Source organism: Monopterus albus, unplaced genomic scaffold (genome assembly GCF_001952655.1).
Source record: "Monopterus albus unplaced genomic scaffold, M_albus_1.0 scaffold226.1, whole genome shotgun sequence".
Classification (NCBI taxonomy): Eukaryota; Metazoa; Chordata; class Actinopteri; order Synbranchiformes; family Synbranchidae; genus Monopterus; species Monopterus albus.
Window position 1 is genome coordinate 353,774 of NW_018128106.1, and position 19,687 is coordinate 373,460.

Genomic DNA, 19,687 nt, shown 5'->3' on the forward strand with positions numbered 1-19,687 from the left:
GCTCTCAGAGTGCAGGTTTACTTGTGGTTCCTAGAGTCCACAGAAGTAGAATGGGAGGCAGAGCCTTTAGCTATCAAGCTCCTCTCCTATGGAACCAACTCCCAGTCTCAGTTTGGGAGGCGGACACCCTCTCTACCTTTAAGATTAGACTTAAGACGTTCCTTTTTGATAAAGCTTATAGTTAGGGCTGGATCAGGTGACCCTGAGCCTTCCCTTAGTTATGCTGCTATAGGCCTAGGCTGCTGGGGGGCCCCATGATGCTCTGAGCACCTCTCCTCACTCTCCATACGTTTATATTCCACCATTGCATATCATTATCTTTTTCCTCTTCTCACTCTTGCAGCATCTCCTCTCTCTCCCTGTACCTTTCTGCAGGTAACCCTGGGTCTGGAGCTCTAGGTTTCTGATGAGCTGTCACTGGCCAAATTAACTTACCCAGTTTGTTTGCTTGCCGTTTTTTTGGTGCTTTTCATTTCTCTCTCCTCTATCCACTCACCCCAACTGGTCGAGACAGAAGACTGCCCACCAAGAGCCGGGGTCTATCGGAAGTTTCTTCAATTAAAGAGTTATACCTCCTCACTTTTTTATTGCAAAATTGCGAGTATTTAGGAGCACGCAGAGCCTCCTGAAGCAAGTAAACTTCATTAGGCCACGTATTTGGTTCTTAGCATTAATTCATTACAAACTAGTATTGTGGCAAGCTATGGGTGATTTCAGAAACGAGTCGAGACCACTTTTTCCTCTTTATCAGTGTTTTGACAGAAAATGCCAAACACACAGCAAAGAGAGACGCACTATGACCAAATACGGAGGGATGCCACTAGTTTTACAACTGGCCACACTCCTGGTACGACACTCTGCGTGCTGTATTAACAACAACAATAACTCAGGAGCTGTCCTAACACCCCCAACTTCCTCTGGAACGCTGCAATATTTAGAAGAGTGTCACTGCTTTTAGGGCTGCTGCTGCTGCTGAAAAGGGCAAAGTTCAAAAATGTGCACTTAATTTCTCTACTGGGAAGAAACATGGGACTTTTTAGACCCCAGAAGAGTATATTGTGTAGCACCATGTGCAAATCTTTCTTCAATTAATGTGTCAAATACAACTAATGTGAGCAAGTTAAAAATATGGAGAATGTCTAATCACTATTAGGATAGTATTAATATTCTTTTGACAAGGGCTACATGAAAAGATGTTTGCACGTTTTGATGGTTAGCTTAGCACAAATAATAGAAATGCGGAAAAATAATTCATCTCACCAGGACCTCTAAAGCTCACTGATTAACACCTTATTCCCTGTTTGTTTAATCCACAAACTTCTGTTTTACAGTTATTTTTGTGTAGTCATGTAATCAAACACCCAGAGGTCACTATGTCCACCTAATTAATAGTCCAGCACTTAATACCTTCAGGAGGGTGGTAACGCTTTATTTTACAGGTCTGTAAATTCTGTAAAATTAGAGGGTGATCACTTCCAGTTATTTCTAAATGCTAAGCTAGCACAAACGTGAGGCTTTTATTGTGTAGTTCAGAAGGTGAACTACACATGCAAAAATGTTAAATTTGTCCACAAACCATCAAATTTAGCATAAATGAAGAATACCATTTCAAATAATACATAAACAGTAAATATTAATTAGGTTTACATTCAGCAATTTCTGTCATGGAAATTCATCTGAAAAATAAACTCAACACAACTCAGTGGACCAACTTTATAAAAAAAAAAAAAAAAAAAAACCTCTTAAAAGCATGTCTGTATTTTTCCATAATTAATACCAAACTACATGGTTCTTTCCAGGAAACCTCTATGAAATTATTAGGAAATCGGATCTGTAAAATAAAGTTAACTAAAAACTTGTTACAGAACAAGTCGGATTGGATAAAACAGAATCAAACGTATGAGTGAGCTTTATAGGTTGTGTTACCATTCGACAGAACCAGGCTGGATGTTGGCTAACAAGCTTCTATCTGTAGGTTCATGCTGAACAGAAAGACCTCTAGCAAGAAAACAAATTTCTCAATATGTCTATTATTCCTTTGAAAGCAACTTTGGACAAAGATAACCAAGCTGAAGTCTGTCGCTAACCAGCTGTCATTCAGGGATATTGATCTGTTTTGAAATATTTCTTGGGCTTTGAAATCTTGTTCTTCCATATAACTTTGTAACAGTTACAATATCAAACAAAATCACAGATGCAAAAGGTATTTTCCCTGACAATCAGCACAGTAAGCAAAGAACTCGAAAAGCTCCACTGCACAGTTCATACTGTGGGCTGCTAAACCAATGTTATTAAATACAAATTTCAGTGATAACACCAAAGACACTTGATTTTGAACACCCAAACATTAATTAGCTGTGCAGACACATAGCTGCAGTTATGTATTCATGGCTGGATTATCAGGACAAACCTGGTGCAAAGCAGCTGCTGGTGGAGGTTGTAAAATGTATAGAATAAAGGGTGCGCTTTTAGATTTGCAGTGACTGAACCCAGGTGTTCTTACCTGCTGTCGATAAACATAGCACGCTGCTATGGCAACCATTGTTGACTCCCCTACGAAACCGGCCAGTAAGGATCCAACACCAAGTGTGGCCCCATGAACCCTAAAATACAATCAATCATAATCCGTTTTAATTTGCTGCTGCTCTTTATAAAAATGATTTTAAAGTGTTAGAAATGTGGGACTAAATTTATTTTCTAGTCGTCCTTCTGTTTTCAGGGATTAAAATGAGGCATATAAACATACGACCGGAAAAATATACTACAATACTATAATAACCAACAGTAAACCTGGATCAGTTTTGACCTCTGTGACCCTCTGAAGTGCTGACTTACCCCATATAAGGCAGCACAACCAGACTGGTGATGAGGACAACAATGCGGAGAACTGAGCTGGGAGCCAGTACAAAGGTCTTTTTCAGGGTCATTAGCCATCCAGTCAAATGAGCACGAACAGTCACTGCACAACGCATGCACAAAGTAGAAACATCACTGCTTTGAGCTACGTACCAGTTAAAGCCACAGCGTGAAGGAAAATCCAGCTGGACATCAACAATGGAGAAAAATCCAGTAGCGTGTCTTACCTGGCACGGGGAAAAAGGAGAAGATTCGAAGCGGGACCACACACAGCTCAGCGAAAGCGTACTCCACTCCAATGACATCGACCAGGATCTTCTCTGACACGTGCGGGGTCCAAAACACCACAAAGCAAAGCTGGTCACAAAATGAACAAAGGTAAATTAATGTTTGAATCTGTTGCACCACAACAGAACTGTCCGGGATGCTTCGTTAGTTCATTTACTCAAGAGGTTTCGGATTGAATGTGGGCCTTTGAAGCTCACATTAAACAAGCGAGGAAGCAGATACATGACAGACCAGATTACCATTACTATTAGCATCTCAAAGCTGTTACTGTACAAACACAAAACTAGGCAGTTTTCAACAGATGTAGAAACCTGTCTGACCTGAATAGGGATACATAATTTGTTTCATCCATCCATTATCTATAGTGCTTATCCTGAAGAGGGTCCTGAGGCAGGGTCCACCCTGGACAGGTCGCCAGTCTATCACAGGGCTGACACTTGGAGACAGACAACCACACATGTGCACATACACACTCACACTTTAGAATTGCCAATCAGCCCAAGCTGCATGTCTTTGGACTGTGTGAGGAAGCCGGAGTACCTGGAAAGAACCTATGCAGGCACAGGGGGAACATGCAGACTCCATACAGAAAGGTCCCTTTCTGTCTTTTTTTTTTTTTTTTTTTAATAAATTCCAGCTTGAAGTTTAAAGTCACTTCGAAACAGGCTACAAATTAACCCATTAACCTCACCTTCTTTCTGAGCCAATTCATCCCAGAACCAGTAAAATGATGTCATTGAAAAAGTTCAAAACTAAATAAAATACTCCCTCATCTTACCGTGAGTGATAGAGCCACACAGACAAATGTAAACTTTTTAATATGCGACTTGGTGACGGGGTTGCCAGCATTCATCTTGTTGCTGGGATTGTTCTGTTGGTAGAAGAAGAACACAAGTGATATAAAGCAACGCATGTACCATTAACTATTACCACTACAACAAAACACAGGTAGGGGAGGCTGGTTTACCTTGTCAAAGGCAGGGTACACTGCTCTCAGTTCAGTTAACCAACCGTAGGGCATGTGACCCACAGGGTAAGTGGCTGTGAGCACTGCCACAGCCTGGAATGACAAAGACAGCTGTAAGTCATAACGCTACCACTTCAGTGCTGAAAATACCACACACACACCGCAGCTGAATTAATCACAGGTGTCTGACAGTGGCCAAAATGAAAACAACATGCGCATCTCTCACTTTCCCAGTGATGTGTGGTACCTCACAACTTTATGATTAGCCAACAGCCTTGAGCTTGTTATTGTGTCCTAAACAACAGGCAGTGTCAGGCTTTATGCAGGAGCAGTAGGGCCAGGGAATGTTTGCACTTAGTGTAATCATGCTGAGATTCACATCAATATGGTGAATCACCCAAACAACTGGCAGCCAGTGCTGTCAGTGGAGCCCAGTTCATTCTGGTAAACAGCTTTGTATTGTCCCTAGTCATTTGGGTCTCTGGGAGCCAGAACACTCCAGAAGGAGTTTTTAGCATCTATCATTTCATCTGCAATAACCTGAGGGGAATTTAGTCCACTGTAAAGTCCCACTTAATGTTTCACTAAATCAAACAATGGCCTACATTAATGCTAGTGTTAATATTAAATCATGTGTTGCCTCTAAATTGGAAAATAACTTCTCTTCTTTCAAACATGAAACCAAGTCACTACAAGAAATGAGAAGAAAATGCTTTCCAGACACTCGATAGAGACATGTTGCATGACTAATGTTTGATACGCCCACCTCTGTGGCTTCACTGGTCCCCTTGAGGTCACGAGACACAAAGAGGTTTACGATAGGTCGACTGATGCGTTGAGTGGCCAGGATGAGGGCCAGGGGCCACCAGAAACTCAGCATCTTTTTGATGGTGGCATCACCCTGCAGGGACAAAAACAAACCCGATAAATCACTCATGTGTTTCAGGAAACACATGCTCGGTGCAGGTGGCTCAATTAGGTGGTTTGTAAAGTATACCTGACAAAGCAGCCCGTCATTTATTTTAGTATTTTCCTTTGTTTTTCTTACTGTGGGACTGTGACAAAAATTTAACAGTTTTTAGAACTGTATTTTGCATTTTAATCAATTTAAGAAGATGACAATCACATAATCTCTGGTAGTTTGGGGCAATCAAATCATGGAACAACAAGAAACAAAACAAGCACTCAAAACTGATAGTTATGAAGCAATGATCACAATAATTAAAAAAAGAAAATTAACAAAATTACATTAAAAAAAGGATGTCCGGTTCAGAGGTTGATGGTGTGAGAATGATCCAGTCGGCGCAAAGGGAGAAGTAAGAAATGAATGGTTCCCAGACAATCTGAAAAGGATCTGCTTGATCATTCCTTAAACACCTTATCATTTCAAGATGATTATAGTTCATTAAATCCCACACCACACCCAGTTTATATGGGTGGGTGAGTGACTGGATTTCAGCCATCTTGCTATTACAGTTGAAAAGGCTGGAACATCCTTCAGGGGACTGGAAAGCTTAGTGGTTCTTGGTAGAAGGCTGAATAGTGCAGTAAATGGACAAGGGCTGATTACAGAGACCAACCTCCAAAGAACAGGCAGCCAAAATATCAATGTAGCTGGGGCCTGTTAGGACCTGTATTAGACTGTGACAGGTACAGACAGAGAAGATAGAGGAGGGGTGGATTCTGCCTAAAACTTCCACTCATTGTGTCCAAACACAAAGTCAGGCTCCTAGTTCTGTCTTGCAGCAGAAGCTGGAGAGGGAGAAAGGCCTGCAAGACCCTCAAGCCACAGACACGACTCCTTTGTTACAGACATCAATCTGTAGTATGGCATCAGGCTGTGTGTGAGGGGCAAGTTGCAGGACTTGTGCAAACTTTTTCCTCACTAAATTGTGAATCTGAAAATATCTAAAATGTATTGGTTTTAAGGGAGTTAAACTTTGAAGGTATCTGGGAAAAGAATGCAAAAGTGGTATTTATGTACAGAGCTTTAAAGGTACGTTAAGTAATTTCTTTTTTAGCCACTAGAGGGCCTGGTAAGACACAAAACAAACTGATATCTTGTAAACGCACTCACCAGTCCAAAGCTACCATTAGTTAACTAACAAGTCCCGGATTTACAGCGGCATTGCAGAGGCACAATGTCAAGTGACGAGATCGTCCTGAATGGGGCTAACAACGCACTAAGCTCGAATTTCTCCCAAATTAAAATCATATTAATTCAACACAAAAGTAAAATCTTAACCATGCTAACTGGAGTTATCAAAAAATGTGCAAAATCTTAGTTAATGCTCTGCTGCCTTTCCCACACCAAAACCCATAGACATTGCCAGTCTACGACCAATTTCTATTGCAAGGGGAGAACAGTGGATGTGTCTGAAGTCCAAAAATGAGCTCTAAACTGCCTCCAGATACACAAAGACTGATCAAGTACTAGATTGGTGTTTGAGTGTTTAGGTATCAGTGGTAGTGGGGAGCAAAGCATGGCCATCAGAGCTGCTGGTTTTCAAGAAACTCCTTCAGTCTGAACCCATGTTGGAATCCAGTCACTAAGGCCAAGGTCTCTCTCAAATATTGGGTTAATTCAATAATTAGGTACCTAGCTAAATTAGCTGAACCATCTACAACGAGAACAGAGAATTAGTTTGCAAGGCTGTATAAGTTGAGTGGCATGACCTGCTGCCATTTTTTAACCCCTCAATGTCACAACTCTTCTATCTTAACGGCTCTGGTGAAAACTAAAGGCAGCACTTACCCCCACATCAAGTCCACTGGAGTCTGGGATATTGTCGTGAATGTTACAGTAGTAAGCCATACCGACAATACTAAAACGGACCAAGGCGCCCATATACAGGGAAAGGATTGGGATGAGTAAAGGCTCCACACATTCCAGGTTACTGTGGAGGAGAATGGCCACAAACACAATCTGCGGGAAAGAACAGAACACACAAAACCTGCATTTAAATGTAGCCTTCAGCATTAAATTTTAAACCAAGGACTGGATATTATTACCTGAGCCACAACATCAGAGATGGAGGCAGAGCCTACTATGACGCTGTACTTGTGCTTGAGAAGTATCCCTGCATGAATCCATGCCTTCAAACAGAAGGATGGAGAGAAACGTTACCCCCAGGCACCAAACAAACAAAAACTTTGGCCATTTTCTCAGTTACAGCTGAATGTCAGGCTATGTTACATAGGTGAGCATGAATAGTCTGTTACACACAATCTGCATGAACAGAGAATTAAAACTCTAGTTCCGGTGTGTTTAAATCCATCACTTTCTTAATAAAATGTCTGCTGCTATACTCTACACTCACCATTGCATCCAACAAAGGGAAAGCAGCCAGGTATAAGAAAGCCTTCCTTGTCTTGCTCCCCACAGACTCATCCACATGGTGGAGCTTATTAATGATGTAGTATCCTAAATCTGTGTACGCTATGAGAGGAAAAACACACACACACACACACACACACACACACACACGTAAGAAAGGGCTATTTTTGCAGTTTTCAAGAGCAGGCACTGTGATTTTCCACTGAAGGAAAACTGTCCAAGGTTGCTACAATGAAACATGAGCAGAATAGTGACAGTGGTTGGACAATTGAGCGAGCCTGGCTGTTAGCTGAAACTGCTTACCAAGTCACTGGGGCTAGCCACTGTATACCCCGAGCTATTACAGTACAGATATTATGTGTCAAGGTGAGGATAGGATCCAGAGGTGCTTTGTGTTAAAGGTCAGAGTGGAAACATTTTCTGATGTGTGTGGTACAACATGTTAGGGTTGAAGAATGGTGTCTATGAAATCATTGCATTTTAGGTTGGGGCTGGAAAACAGTGCTGCTTCTTATAGGGCCCTGAAGCATTTTGAGGTCACAGCCTGATACCTTAGTCTTTGGGGCCAAATGATGGTTACCCATCATTTAACTTGATTACTGAGCTTAGCACAGAATGGCATCACACATGCACAAATAATCTTTAAAACACACACCTATCAAGATATGCAGAACAAATGCGATGGCCCCCGCCGCCACCATGCAAAACACAGCCTTCTTCCGGTCCCTCTTGCTGTTAACAAACACCAATCCCACGTTCTTGAAGTCGCTCATGGGTCCAGTGAAGAACTTCATCAGGGAGTAGGCCAGGCCATAGCTGGCCAACATTTCAACTGCATCCTCTTTGACTGTGGCTATGCCCCTGTTGAGGGCCTGCAAGACAGATCACAGGGTGGGTGTGGAGAGGGGAGAAAAATTCACTTTGGTGGCACAACCAGCCCACATGGCCATGACTTAGCCTAACTTTATCTCTGACCACATGGCAACTGCTATTCTACTGCAGCCCTAAACTATACTGCATTTGAAAGAAAACACCTACATGTGCTTTTCTAGGAACAAACAACAAAAAAGACCTTCGGGTTCAGCCAAGCATGCAGTGCAATCATTTACTTATCCAACCTTTATTAATACAGGGTGGTTCTCTTTTGCATGAATGCTTTGCTTACACAGAACAAACCCAAATTAGTTTCACAAGCAGAACAAACATTTGACAGTGACTTAAAATCAAATACTACATATTCAGGTAAAACACGACTATCATCATACTGCCTTAAGGGAACCTAAAATACAAGAAATCCATATAATTATTCAAGTTAATGCTTAAAAGATAAAGGGGAAAAACAGATACGAGTGTAAAACTTGCACTACTTCCCATTAATGTGTGGAAATCAGCATGACAATTCGTTTTTATCAGAACTACTACAGCTGCCCTTTCCCCCTGCTGGACAGTGCACTGTTTATACCACCTAACAGAACCGTTACATAAGCTTAATCCTTGCATCTCCAAGCCTCTGTATGCTTTCACTCACACTATCTGCTCAGTGTCCCTTGAGAAAAGGCAGCCACCAGATCAGTCATATGACAGAGGGAGGACAGGAAATGTCCGAGCAAGAAAACAGGCCAATTAAAGAAACGCACAAGCAAAAATGCCGGGTGCGTTTAATCTGTGTACATAACTCGCCATGATTAACTAGAAACTGCCATTATGTAACTGATAAAACAGATAAATGGCGGGTAGTTTGCTGTGTGTCTGGTTCAGGCTGGACAATAAACAGTCAAATCTGCAGGAGCGCGATGCATTAGTGACAGGAATCAAGACGGCTACAGGCTACGTTTAACATCTGAGAGTGGTCCACACAGCTCTTCTCCACCAATATGTTTATAAACCCTTAAAGATTAAATGACTGCCGGCTAAACCAGCTGTAGCTACAGCACAAGCCAGACTCTGGACTGGGGGGGGAGCAGCGTCGATGTTTTCCGGGGCTCTGACACTGATGCTCAGCGGCTGACACGCCGGAGAAAAATCTCTCAGGGCCGGAATAAAACGGTTAGCGCTGCAGTGCTGAGCATTTTGACACTGATCTACACTAAAAACAGCGGCCTGGGAAAGAACAGCAGGCACGTTACCTGTTCCCCGAGGTCGATAGCAACGTTGGTGATCGCCAAAGGCACCAGAAAGCGGATGAGAGGCCAGTAAGGACTGAGAGATGGAAACTCCACCATAGTACAAGCCAGGGTGACAGAGCGACGGGCATCTGCCTCGGTCTTGATTGAGTAGAAAGAAAATGGGAGACTGGCGGCTAGAAGACAATCAAAACACCTGTGTTTCTAACGACACCGGGAGTTTATGTGAGGCAGAGGCAGGGGCGCCCCTTTAGTACAGTGCTTCGATGCTGCTGAGCGAAGGTCAATGGAAATTTCAGACCGCCGCATCTTCGCCGCAAAGCATCCTCAAGGGGGTGGAGGGAGACTCGAGTTGACATCAAATTGCGCCGAATTTGAGCGAGGAGGCGTCTCACAGTAACGTCGGTAGAGATTTAGATGACAGCGATAATCTGACACCGGTTAGGTTCGTTCTCCAGCTCCGCAACGAGCCGCCCTTGTGCTAGGAAGTCTGGCTGTGTGGACCCCAAGGCTGGAGCCCAATGCACGTGGGCCGGGCACGCCGTCGTGACGTCACCACCAGCTCCCACCTAGTTTATCGTCACTGCGCGGTTGTGTTTACATTAAAGCAGAGCAAAGCACATATAGAGCGGTGGAAAAGTGCTGTACTTTAATACAAATGAGTATTTTTTTATTTTCTGCCACTTCATACTTGGACATAGCGACACTTCCTAGGCAAAATCCACATGCACCTAACATGACACATGTATCTTCACACAGCAAAGCAGTTTGTTCCCATATACTTATGTTTACACTGTCAGTATACACCACCTTTCAGTAAATATACTGTATATAGTCAGGTACTGATATGGAGCCAGTGAAATGATGACCTTCGGTGGACAAAGCTGGAAGAAGAACTGGTCCCAAAACAATTATACTTTCATATTTAACTTAACCCTATAAAACCATTTGTATCATATTTGCTACACGAGTTTCTGAGCAAAAAAAGTTGCCAAAAATGCCCCATGTATCAAATGTGATACAATAAAAAATGAAAATAATCTAATATGGCACATTTATTCCTTCCTATGGCAAGTAAGAATCTTAAATGTTGAATCTTAACTCTTTTGTTAAAAGGTTTAATCAACATCTCAGTTCCAAAATATTAAAAATGTTCTGGCTATTATTTTTATGTGTCAGGCTTTACAGGGTCAAAACACAATTTTTGAAAAAGACAATAAAATGTAGATCGTTTTCTTTTTTAATAAATCTGCAAAAATGTCAAAAATTCTGTGTTTTTCTGTCAATATGAGGTGCTGTGTGTACATTGATGAGGAAAAAAATGAACTTAAATGATTTTAGCATATGGCTGCAATATAACAAAGAGTGAAAATGTAAGGGGGTCTGAATACTTTCCGTACCCACTGTATTTGTTCAGTCTGTGATAAAGCATCAGATGAATGATAAAAAACGGTGGTAAATGTTTGTTCATCTACATCACAAACTCTGGGCCAAAAGGTGTTTAAGATACATAAAATTAACTTATGTAACATATCTCATATCAGTGGAGGCTGTGTTTTAGCAGAATTAACATGCTTAGAGAGCCCCTATTATTCTAATAGATTAACTGTTATTTTTTAGGGTTTAATTAATTAGGAAATTAACTAAGAGCACATTTGTCATTTACATGGACACTGGGCCCCTGGGCACAGGCATATACAGGCCCCCACCCTCCTACATAGGAGTAAGACTCAAGCTTCCCTTTGAGTTTATTTCTGACCCTGGAAGCAATAGTTTGAACTTAAGGTGGACGCTCAAGCTTTTGAAAAAGATTGTGAAGTGTATTCCCCCCCCCAATTCCTTATTCCATTGCATCTGGAAATGCACATTGTTATTCTATACTCCCTTGTTCCCTTCCACACAGCTAATGTGAACTCACATCTCAACTCTACTGTTGCAAAGTTAGAGAAGGGAGTAAAGCCCATCTGAGCAATGTTCAGTCAAAACACAAAGCTGTTGGTGTTATCACCTCCTGCCTCGTGACCTTTAACTGCCAGACATGCCTTATCTTGGCAGCTAAAGTCACACATTTGCTAAGGAGCCTGTACCTGCAAGTGACTTTGTGAGTTAAATCCTAAAGTTACAATATAATTCTTTTATAATGTCAGGGTTGTTTCATTACATCTACAGTACTGCTAACTGCTCATAGTTACCAGATGACTTTTTTTAAATTACTGTTCAGTGTTTAGGGCGGCATATATCCAACTATGCATAGGTTACTAGAATCGTTGTAAATATATACTCAAAAAATATAGTCAATAATTTGTGTTTATTCTTGCAGTTTCTATATGAGGTGGTAATAGGATTTCTGACATGTTCATTTTGGTATTAATTTTCCATGACTTGGAAAATAGTGTTTACACGTTTCCAAAATTAATAGATGTTCCTGCATCATTTATTCTATTGTGTGGTTTAGAATATTGGATTTTTCCCCTCTTTTAACATGTTTACATTAGAAAAGGACCAGAAGGCTTTTCAGGATAGCAGATGTGTTTTATCACACTAATCAAATTTGCTTTTAACATTTATAGGCTATAAATAAGATGCTTGGGATTTTTACAGTGCTCTAACTCCATGTAGTCTATACTCTGAGTATATTTGCATTCTGCTGAACATTCAGGGGGCATTTTTAACATGCTGACAGTACTGACAGCAGGAGATTAGGATTAGGAATTGAAATTGGTTTGCAAAAGTGAATAGCTGGAACATGATTCTGAAAATATCCTGGTCATCACCGTGGATGTTTATTGCAGATTTATTTTTAAAAAATCCAAATAAGTGTAAACGTGATGAATAAATGCTAAGACTTAAATACTAAGACGTAAGACTTAAACACTAAGCAAATAAATGCTAATTAAATAATACTAAATGATCAAATAATACTAAGTCAACTTAAATACTAAAACTAAGACTTAAATACTTCAATCTTACTTTACCTGTCAAACACAGACCAAAACCAGAAACAGTTATTGCAGAAATTGATTTGTAAGTGAACAAATGGAACTACTTTATCAACCTGAGGTTTCCAGATGAAATAATGCGCCCTCTAGTGGTCAATTAAGGTATCAGCAGCACTTGGCACAAATACCTGGAAATACCTGACTAGGCCCTGCTCCTGAAACCTTCACTGTTTTCATTGTTTTACATAATCAGTTTAATGGACACAGGTAGATGTTAGCTACTGTTATGACCAAGCAAGGCTCATGCTAATAACTGATTTAAATAACATTTTAATCTTATAGTTATTTCTAGAAGGACTTTGTGACATTTTATTTAATGTGACCTGATGATTTAATGGAGGCCAAGAATATTACATTACATTAAGCATGTTTTTGAATATGAAACTTTATGCTTGGATACGTTATACCTGGTAACAGTATCAGTTCCTACACCTAGGTTATATCTCTAAAAGGAAATAAAGTAGTACTATTTATGTGAATGTGACCAGTTGTTTCTTTCACTGTCATCTAATTATATGCGTGAAGCAATTTTAACATTTGGATGATTATCAGTTACATACCAACTGTCTGATTTGGTGTCATGAGACAAGAGATTATGAGGCAAGGGCCTCCTGGGAAAACACATGCTGTATAAAAAGCTCTTCCTTTATGTGGCATTGCTTCAGTAACTTACACTACACTATATAGTGGTTTGAAGTTCTTGTCCGAGTTAAAGAGTTACTTAATGACAGGCTGAAAGCCAATGTCTCACTGCTCTGGGCTCACTGGGTTTCAAGTTGCATGTGTGTTTATGGTTGGGTGTGATCAGAAGTACTTTGTTGCACATGTAAACACACCCATGGGCGTTGTGCTTTTCTAAAGAACACTTGTACATCATTACAGCAAATAATGAGAGAAGGGTATTAAATTGATAACTTGTATGTCAGCACTGACTGTACAACAGGTCTATTGTGCTGCTGTTACCTAAACAAGATTCTATAACCATGCTAGTGGCTATGTGAGGCTATAGTCATAGATTTACAGTATACATAATATACTGTTGACACCACACTGGGTCTTAGAAGACTTGCACACCGCCATATTGCATCAGGGGTTCTGACAAGTTCAGACAGAAAATGAGACTTTTGGACGTTCTAATGAAAGATGACCAAGCAGCACAGAGTAACAGTTCACAGGTGAGAAGCCATCTTATTATTTTACTGTTACAAATTTAATTTACTACAACAAATAATCTTTCTCTGAAGCTAATGTAAAATGACTATGGATACTTAGAAAAGATCAGCTAACTATCAAGTGAAGAAACAAGTGCTTTTTTATTTTTATTAAAGTACTATAAAAATGAGACAGTGGAAATTATATTTCATCATCTTTGTCACTGTGTGCGTTATTGTGTTGAGCAGCCTTAAATCGTCTACTTTAAAGCATCCTTTTAGAAATTAGAGAAACGTAGTATTAGCTGGAAGCTCTTAACGGAGTCAGGTTAACCCAACTTCTACAAAAAATTGACATTTTCTGGCAGAGGCTGACAGTCCGCCATCTTTTGTCTGCAGCCAGTTCCCCCTCCTTTAGGGACTGCAGATGAAAATTAGCTATTAGCTAACTCTGGTGTAAGATGCATGTTCTTACTGTATGACATTTTTTAATAATAATAACAACATGACATGCAGTAACATAACCTTAGCTACAAAAGCACGCAGAATTGAGCAGTGTTTCTCTGATGGGCTTCTTTTGTTTAGGAGACAGATATGGACAGTAGTACTAAGGAGAAAGTGACCGCTCAGTCATTTAACTGTTCCTCTGCACCAACCAGCCGATAAAATGCAGCCTACATATAGTAAATAATGTGAATTAAAATGTAAGTGAGCAACATATGAATAATTCAATATAAACCTAATTTTTAAAAATGTGAAGCATGCCAAAAATGTATTTAATCTTCTAACTTTAGTGTTTGTTGTATTTTCATACATTTTTTTCCAAAATAACTTCAGCGAGACTGTACAATGCAGTAACCAAAAATTATACTTTAAAAATAATCAGTGTGCAAGTCCAATATTAGTGTTACAATCTCTTTTGATACAAAAACCCACATCCACAAGTAGATGGAAAACTGGCTGTAAATTCTGTGAGCTATGGTGATTTTAATTGTGAACAGGCTTCTTGCCTTCACACACGCATTAGGAGGCAGGGCATCCCAGTCCCAACATGGCTGCCTGTGTTGATGCATCCTCACTGTGAGAGCAGCAGCCATTTCTATCTATGGGCCGTACATTACCACAGTGGTGCTTTAAGCAAAATGCTAACCTGCTCACCCTGACAATGCTAACATAAAATATCACATTTAATGTAATTTTCATGGCAATTCATTTGTTAAGAAATTTAACTCAAAACCATAACCTATATTTGGATCTGCTGGTTTCGCCAAAAGAAAAGCCAAGCGTCTACCTATGCTTAGGGCTACAAGACGGCTTACAGCTTGAAAAACGTGGCTGCTTTTCAAAAATTAAAAATGTACTCCTGTCCCTTCCACTAACAAAAATATCCAACTTTGCCAAAATATTCAAATGAAGCACAGATTTACTAATAATGCAGCTGATGCTGAGCTAATCCTGAAGCATGTTATTAAATGAGAATCATGCACTGAACTAGAAGTCATTTAACAAAGACTGAACATCCATTCATACTCATCACACACTTCTAGGTCTGTGGAAACTGGATGCAACAGACGACCTCACTGGAAATGAAGGTTGTTAGAAGTGATAACCACCTACTCACATTCCAGGTGTTCTTCCTCATGTTCCACAAATCGGATCTAGGTTCTCTTCAGAATATGGACCATAAGATGCACTATTACAAAAAAAACTGCCATAATAAAACTTAAGCAATCCACATTCAGGAGGACAGACCCTCTGAACATGGGCGCTCTGTACATTCCCTCTCTTTATTCCCCATTCTTTGTTTTTTGCCTCATATTCCCTTGCCTTCTACCATCCTCTCTCCTTCAGGTGTTTTGCCTTAAGGTCATCATCTGGAGGCTTTTGGCTCTTATCACAGACCCCAAACAAAAAATAAGAGAGATCAAAAACCCGACAGCTGACATTCTCCTCCCACCAATTTACAACACAAGCAATACCCTACCTGTACCTCGGATCACACCTGAATCACACGTCCGTTGCCCCCATAAACAGCCAATAACTCGCATCCTCATGCTGCAGGTATGGTCTGTTTTTAGTGAAATTGACTTGACATACTGGTTGACCCAGTTTTCCCCGAACAGTAGAAATTCATGGAACTGTAGAAATGATCCCACCTCATGTGCGTCAAGGGTCTGAATCTGTTGCTTCCACAGCATTTAGAGGGCTAAACTGGCTCCGTGGCTACAGGTGCTCCGATCACTTAATTGCTGATTTCACTTGCTGCTAGTCATGTAACGAGCACTTCTGAGTGGTTTTAGGTATTGAAAATTTTAGACAATGTTAATTTACACATTTCTTTTCTGCAGCAAAGCAAAAACTCAAGTGACATAATTTGAGGACATTTATCAGATTTTGCACAGCTCCCTCTGGAGTCACAAAAAGCTTTATACACCCTTTTTGACATATGCATTAGTACTTCCCAAGTCCTGTAAACAGACTGACGTGTAAAACCGTTTAGGAACAGTTGGCTACATTCATCCTTGGCATCTTATTTACTGGTTCAACTGCCGCAAAAATCTGTTAGCTATCAGCCTTGACCATATACACCTTGTATAGAAAAATCAATCACCATGAGACTAAGCTGTGTATTGTCAATGCGCAGACCTTTGTAGGTGATAAGACTACAGAGGAATAGAGAAATGACTAAATAAATAAAGTAGAACAGAAGATCGGATGAATCTAGAATGACCACACCTCACAGTGTAGAACAAGTTGTGTTTTTTGCATTTTTAATTAAGTCAGCATGGTACTGCTTCTGCCTTGACACCCTTAGATTTTACCGTATCTATCATTCTGCCTTTAGATTTATTACTGGAGATAATTATGACAGTCAACATGGCAGTCTTTTTAATAAAGTTGGTTCGCTCTCCTTATCTGACAGACATCAAACACTGTTACCTATTAATTTACAAGGCTATCTGTGTTCAACTGCCCTCTTACATCTCGTCACTTCTGCTGTGGCATCATGGACTTTACTCAACACGCTCTTGTGATTATTTAACTAATCTGCAACATCATTTAAAAATGAAATCAGTCACACCTCATTGTAATTTCAAGATCATTCTCAACAATCGTTCTCTTCCTGCTTGTCACTGATTTCATTAATGCTGTATGTTTTGTTTTGTTTTTTTATAACTGCCGTTTTCTTCCCAATGGCTTTTCATTATAAACAGGACAATGCTGTAAATGACTATGTACTGTATTCAACCTATATAAATAAAATAAAAATAAGATGAACTCTGCTGAACAATGAAGTCATAAATAATTGTTTTAATTCTAGATATCTTTACTCGGCAGAGGGATGGATCAGGTTCAGAGCTGAGTATGGTATTTGTTTGAATATGTAACAATCTTTGTTTTCATTTATATTTAATATTATGTAATTTCCCTATTCCTCTCTAACCTTCCAGATGATTTGATTTTCATGTTAGAGTGGATGGGGGTGTTGTGGGTATGTTAAAAGGATTATGAGAAGGCAAGGCTAACCCACCATACAGTTTGGGGTCAGACAATGAATATGATGATAAGCATTTTACTGTATTTTCTTGATGCACCTGCACAGTGTGTATGCTATAAAATAATTTAATAAACGCAATGAAACATTACATAGAGGATGGAAAAGGAATTCTGTAATTAGCTGCAGGGGCCTTCATTTTTAATTTTAATAGATTTGTAAAACTGTAGGAAACCTTCTCTGTATATCCAAATTAAACACATCAGATCTTAAGTGTAAAACACTGAATTGTCAGCCTGTTAGTGTAAATGCACTGCAGTTTTGGCTGCATGCAGCTGTTGTCGGCTGTGTCAATAACCATCAGTTGTCACTGTCAATAATTAATGACACAATTAGCTGTTGAGCAGTTGGACAGATCTGCCAGGCTCTCACGGATGCTTGCTTAGCTGACAACCCCTGCTCACTGACTGAGCTCAGCAGCTATTGATTTTCTACCTCATTCCAAGGGACCGTTCTGCAAATGCACACCCTCTAGTTACCTGTATGTGTGTGCTGATGTGTTGGCCTGTCTCCGTATGAATGAATTATAGGTGCAGGTGTTTGCATGTTCGCCAGATGCTGCCACATGACCGATGTGAACCTCTGTGGGAAACTATATACTTGTTGTTAGTCTGGCTCATTCTGTTGCTGCACACCAGTGATAAAGGGAGTTCATTATTCTTTAGTTATGTAAAAACACCTCATATTAAGTTAAATTTATGCATTGAAATAGTCCTACATTGTTATTTAAACATGTACTGCAAGTATTAACAGGAAAATATATGGCCCCTGTGATTGTTGCACAATTATGTAATAGCTCATTAGATTATTATTATTGTTGTTATTCATACATTAATGTTTAAACACTGAATCAGCAGCACAGCTATTGGCTGCAGTGCTGTGATTAGGTGCAGTATAACAAACAACACAAGCTGAAATAAACCTACCTAAACATATGCAGCTGATAGTATTAACATGATGTGTGTCACGTAAACAGGGCGCTTTGCCATTATCACTGGTTTCTCAAAACCAAACTAAATGGAAATTTCTGCCATCATTGGAAAATAAGTCATGTTTTTGTAAATATAACCTCAACTTAACTGTATTGACTGCATCAGTCAGAGGTGGCAGAACCAGTTTGTCAGAGGAATAAAAAAAAAGAAAAAAAGGAAAAAGCAATCCAACCTCTCCAGAGCACCGTCAGCCTGCACTTATCGGAGGAAATGCTGCCAGGCGCTCTCAAAGCTTCTCTCTGTCTCCAGGCGCTTCTGAAAGACAGTAACACAAGAAACATCCGGAGCTGATGAACACAAAGACCACAACACATGACTCTGGTGGTTATGATCGCCATCCTCCACAAGGAGAGAAGACAGACAGGATGAAGACATGAGCAGAGAGGAAAGGAGAGAGGGTGCAGTCTTAGGTTAGGGATTTTCTTCTCCTCTTACTCTAGATCTAAACTGATAACAAGACAAATCAGGAAATTGATCTCACCTTTGTCCTCTGGTTTCCTTTCTGTTCTTCTCCATTTTCACACTCAACTATTGATTTGCTCTGACGCCTCAACAAGTATGCATCCATTGCCATTAGTGAACCACATACTGTATCCCTCAGTAAGCTTATTCATAAAATAAAATAATTGATTATGTGTCAAATAAAAGATTTAAGAGTAACTTTTGCATTAAATCTACGTTACTGTACAATATTGTATATGTAAAAACACCTATTATACTACCAATTTATTATCATCTAATGTTCATAGGCAGTTGGAATTGTGACATAATTTAATGTCATTAATATCCATCCACAATATCTACACAGCCTATCCTGAAGAGGGTTGCGGGGGTGGCTGTAGCCAATCCCAGCTGACACTGGGTGAGGGGCGGGCTACACCCTGGACAGGTCTGTCATAAATATATGTTTTTAAAATAAAGTTTGGCCTCTTGCACATAAGTTAGTTTCAGTTCAGTTTCCCAGTGAAGCCCTTTCTGCAGCAGCTGGTGCATGCCTACACAGAGGCTGGATGTCTGGTGCTGGTGTAAAGTGGCTCCAAATGGAGCAAGTTCAACATGTTAAAGAGACAACTAAGGCTCATTTTTAAGAGTTATTTCTCATGAGTTTGCTTAGCAAATAAACAAGCCAGTTGTACAAAGCAGACCATTTTAAATAAGCTCTCACAGATTTTAAATTTTAATCAAAAAGTTTACATGACATGCAGCATTTAATGAAGATAACATTTGGTTGTGTTAAAAAAAAAATTTCACATTTTTTTTGGTTTGACATAAATAATACAACTCCTATTTTTTAAGTTGAAACAAGTTCTAATCCTCTAAAATTTGAACTCAGTAACCATAAATTTTTTTTTCATTCATTTTCTACCGCTTAGTCCCTGAACGGGGTCACGGGGGGGCTGGAGCCCATCCCAGCCCGC

General features: G+C 40.0%; 1 protein-coding gene across 4 annotated transcripts in view; it reads right to left on the bottom strand.

The window, feature by feature from the left end:
• Positions 1-19,687, bottom strand: part of ankha (ANKH inorganic pyrophosphate transport regulator a) — a 90,116-nt gene that overhangs the window by 952 nt on the left and 69,477 nt on the right. Inside the window, exons 3-13 of one of the 4 annotated variants that reach the window (XM_020619765.1) lie at positions 18,442-18,524; positions 8,104-8,320; positions 7,432-7,550; positions 7,124-7,207; positions 6,867-7,037; positions 4,878-5,012; positions 4,112-4,204; positions 3,923-4,015; positions 3,084-3,213; positions 2,836-2,959; positions 2,504-2,603 (exon numbers count right to left, since the gene is read on the bottom strand). In XM_020619765.1, coding sequence (XP_020475421.1) covers positions 2,504-2,603; positions 2,836-2,959; positions 3,084-3,213; positions 3,923-4,015; positions 4,112-4,204; positions 4,878-5,012; positions 6,867-7,037; positions 7,124-7,207; positions 7,432-7,550; positions 8,104-8,275 — 1,221 coding nt within the window. In that variant the 5' untranslated portion in view covers positions 8,276-8,320; positions 18,442-18,524. Of the gene's footprint in view, positions 1-2,503; positions 2,604-2,835; positions 2,960-3,083; positions 3,214-3,922; positions 4,016-4,111; positions 4,205-4,877; positions 5,013-6,866; positions 7,038-7,123; positions 7,208-7,431; positions 7,551-8,103; positions 8,321-8,976; positions 9,040-9,574; positions 10,136-18,441; positions 18,525-19,687 lie in introns of those variants that run through there. The other 3 variants (XM_020619764.1, XM_020619766.1, XM_020619767.1) reach the window with 3 other exon arrangements.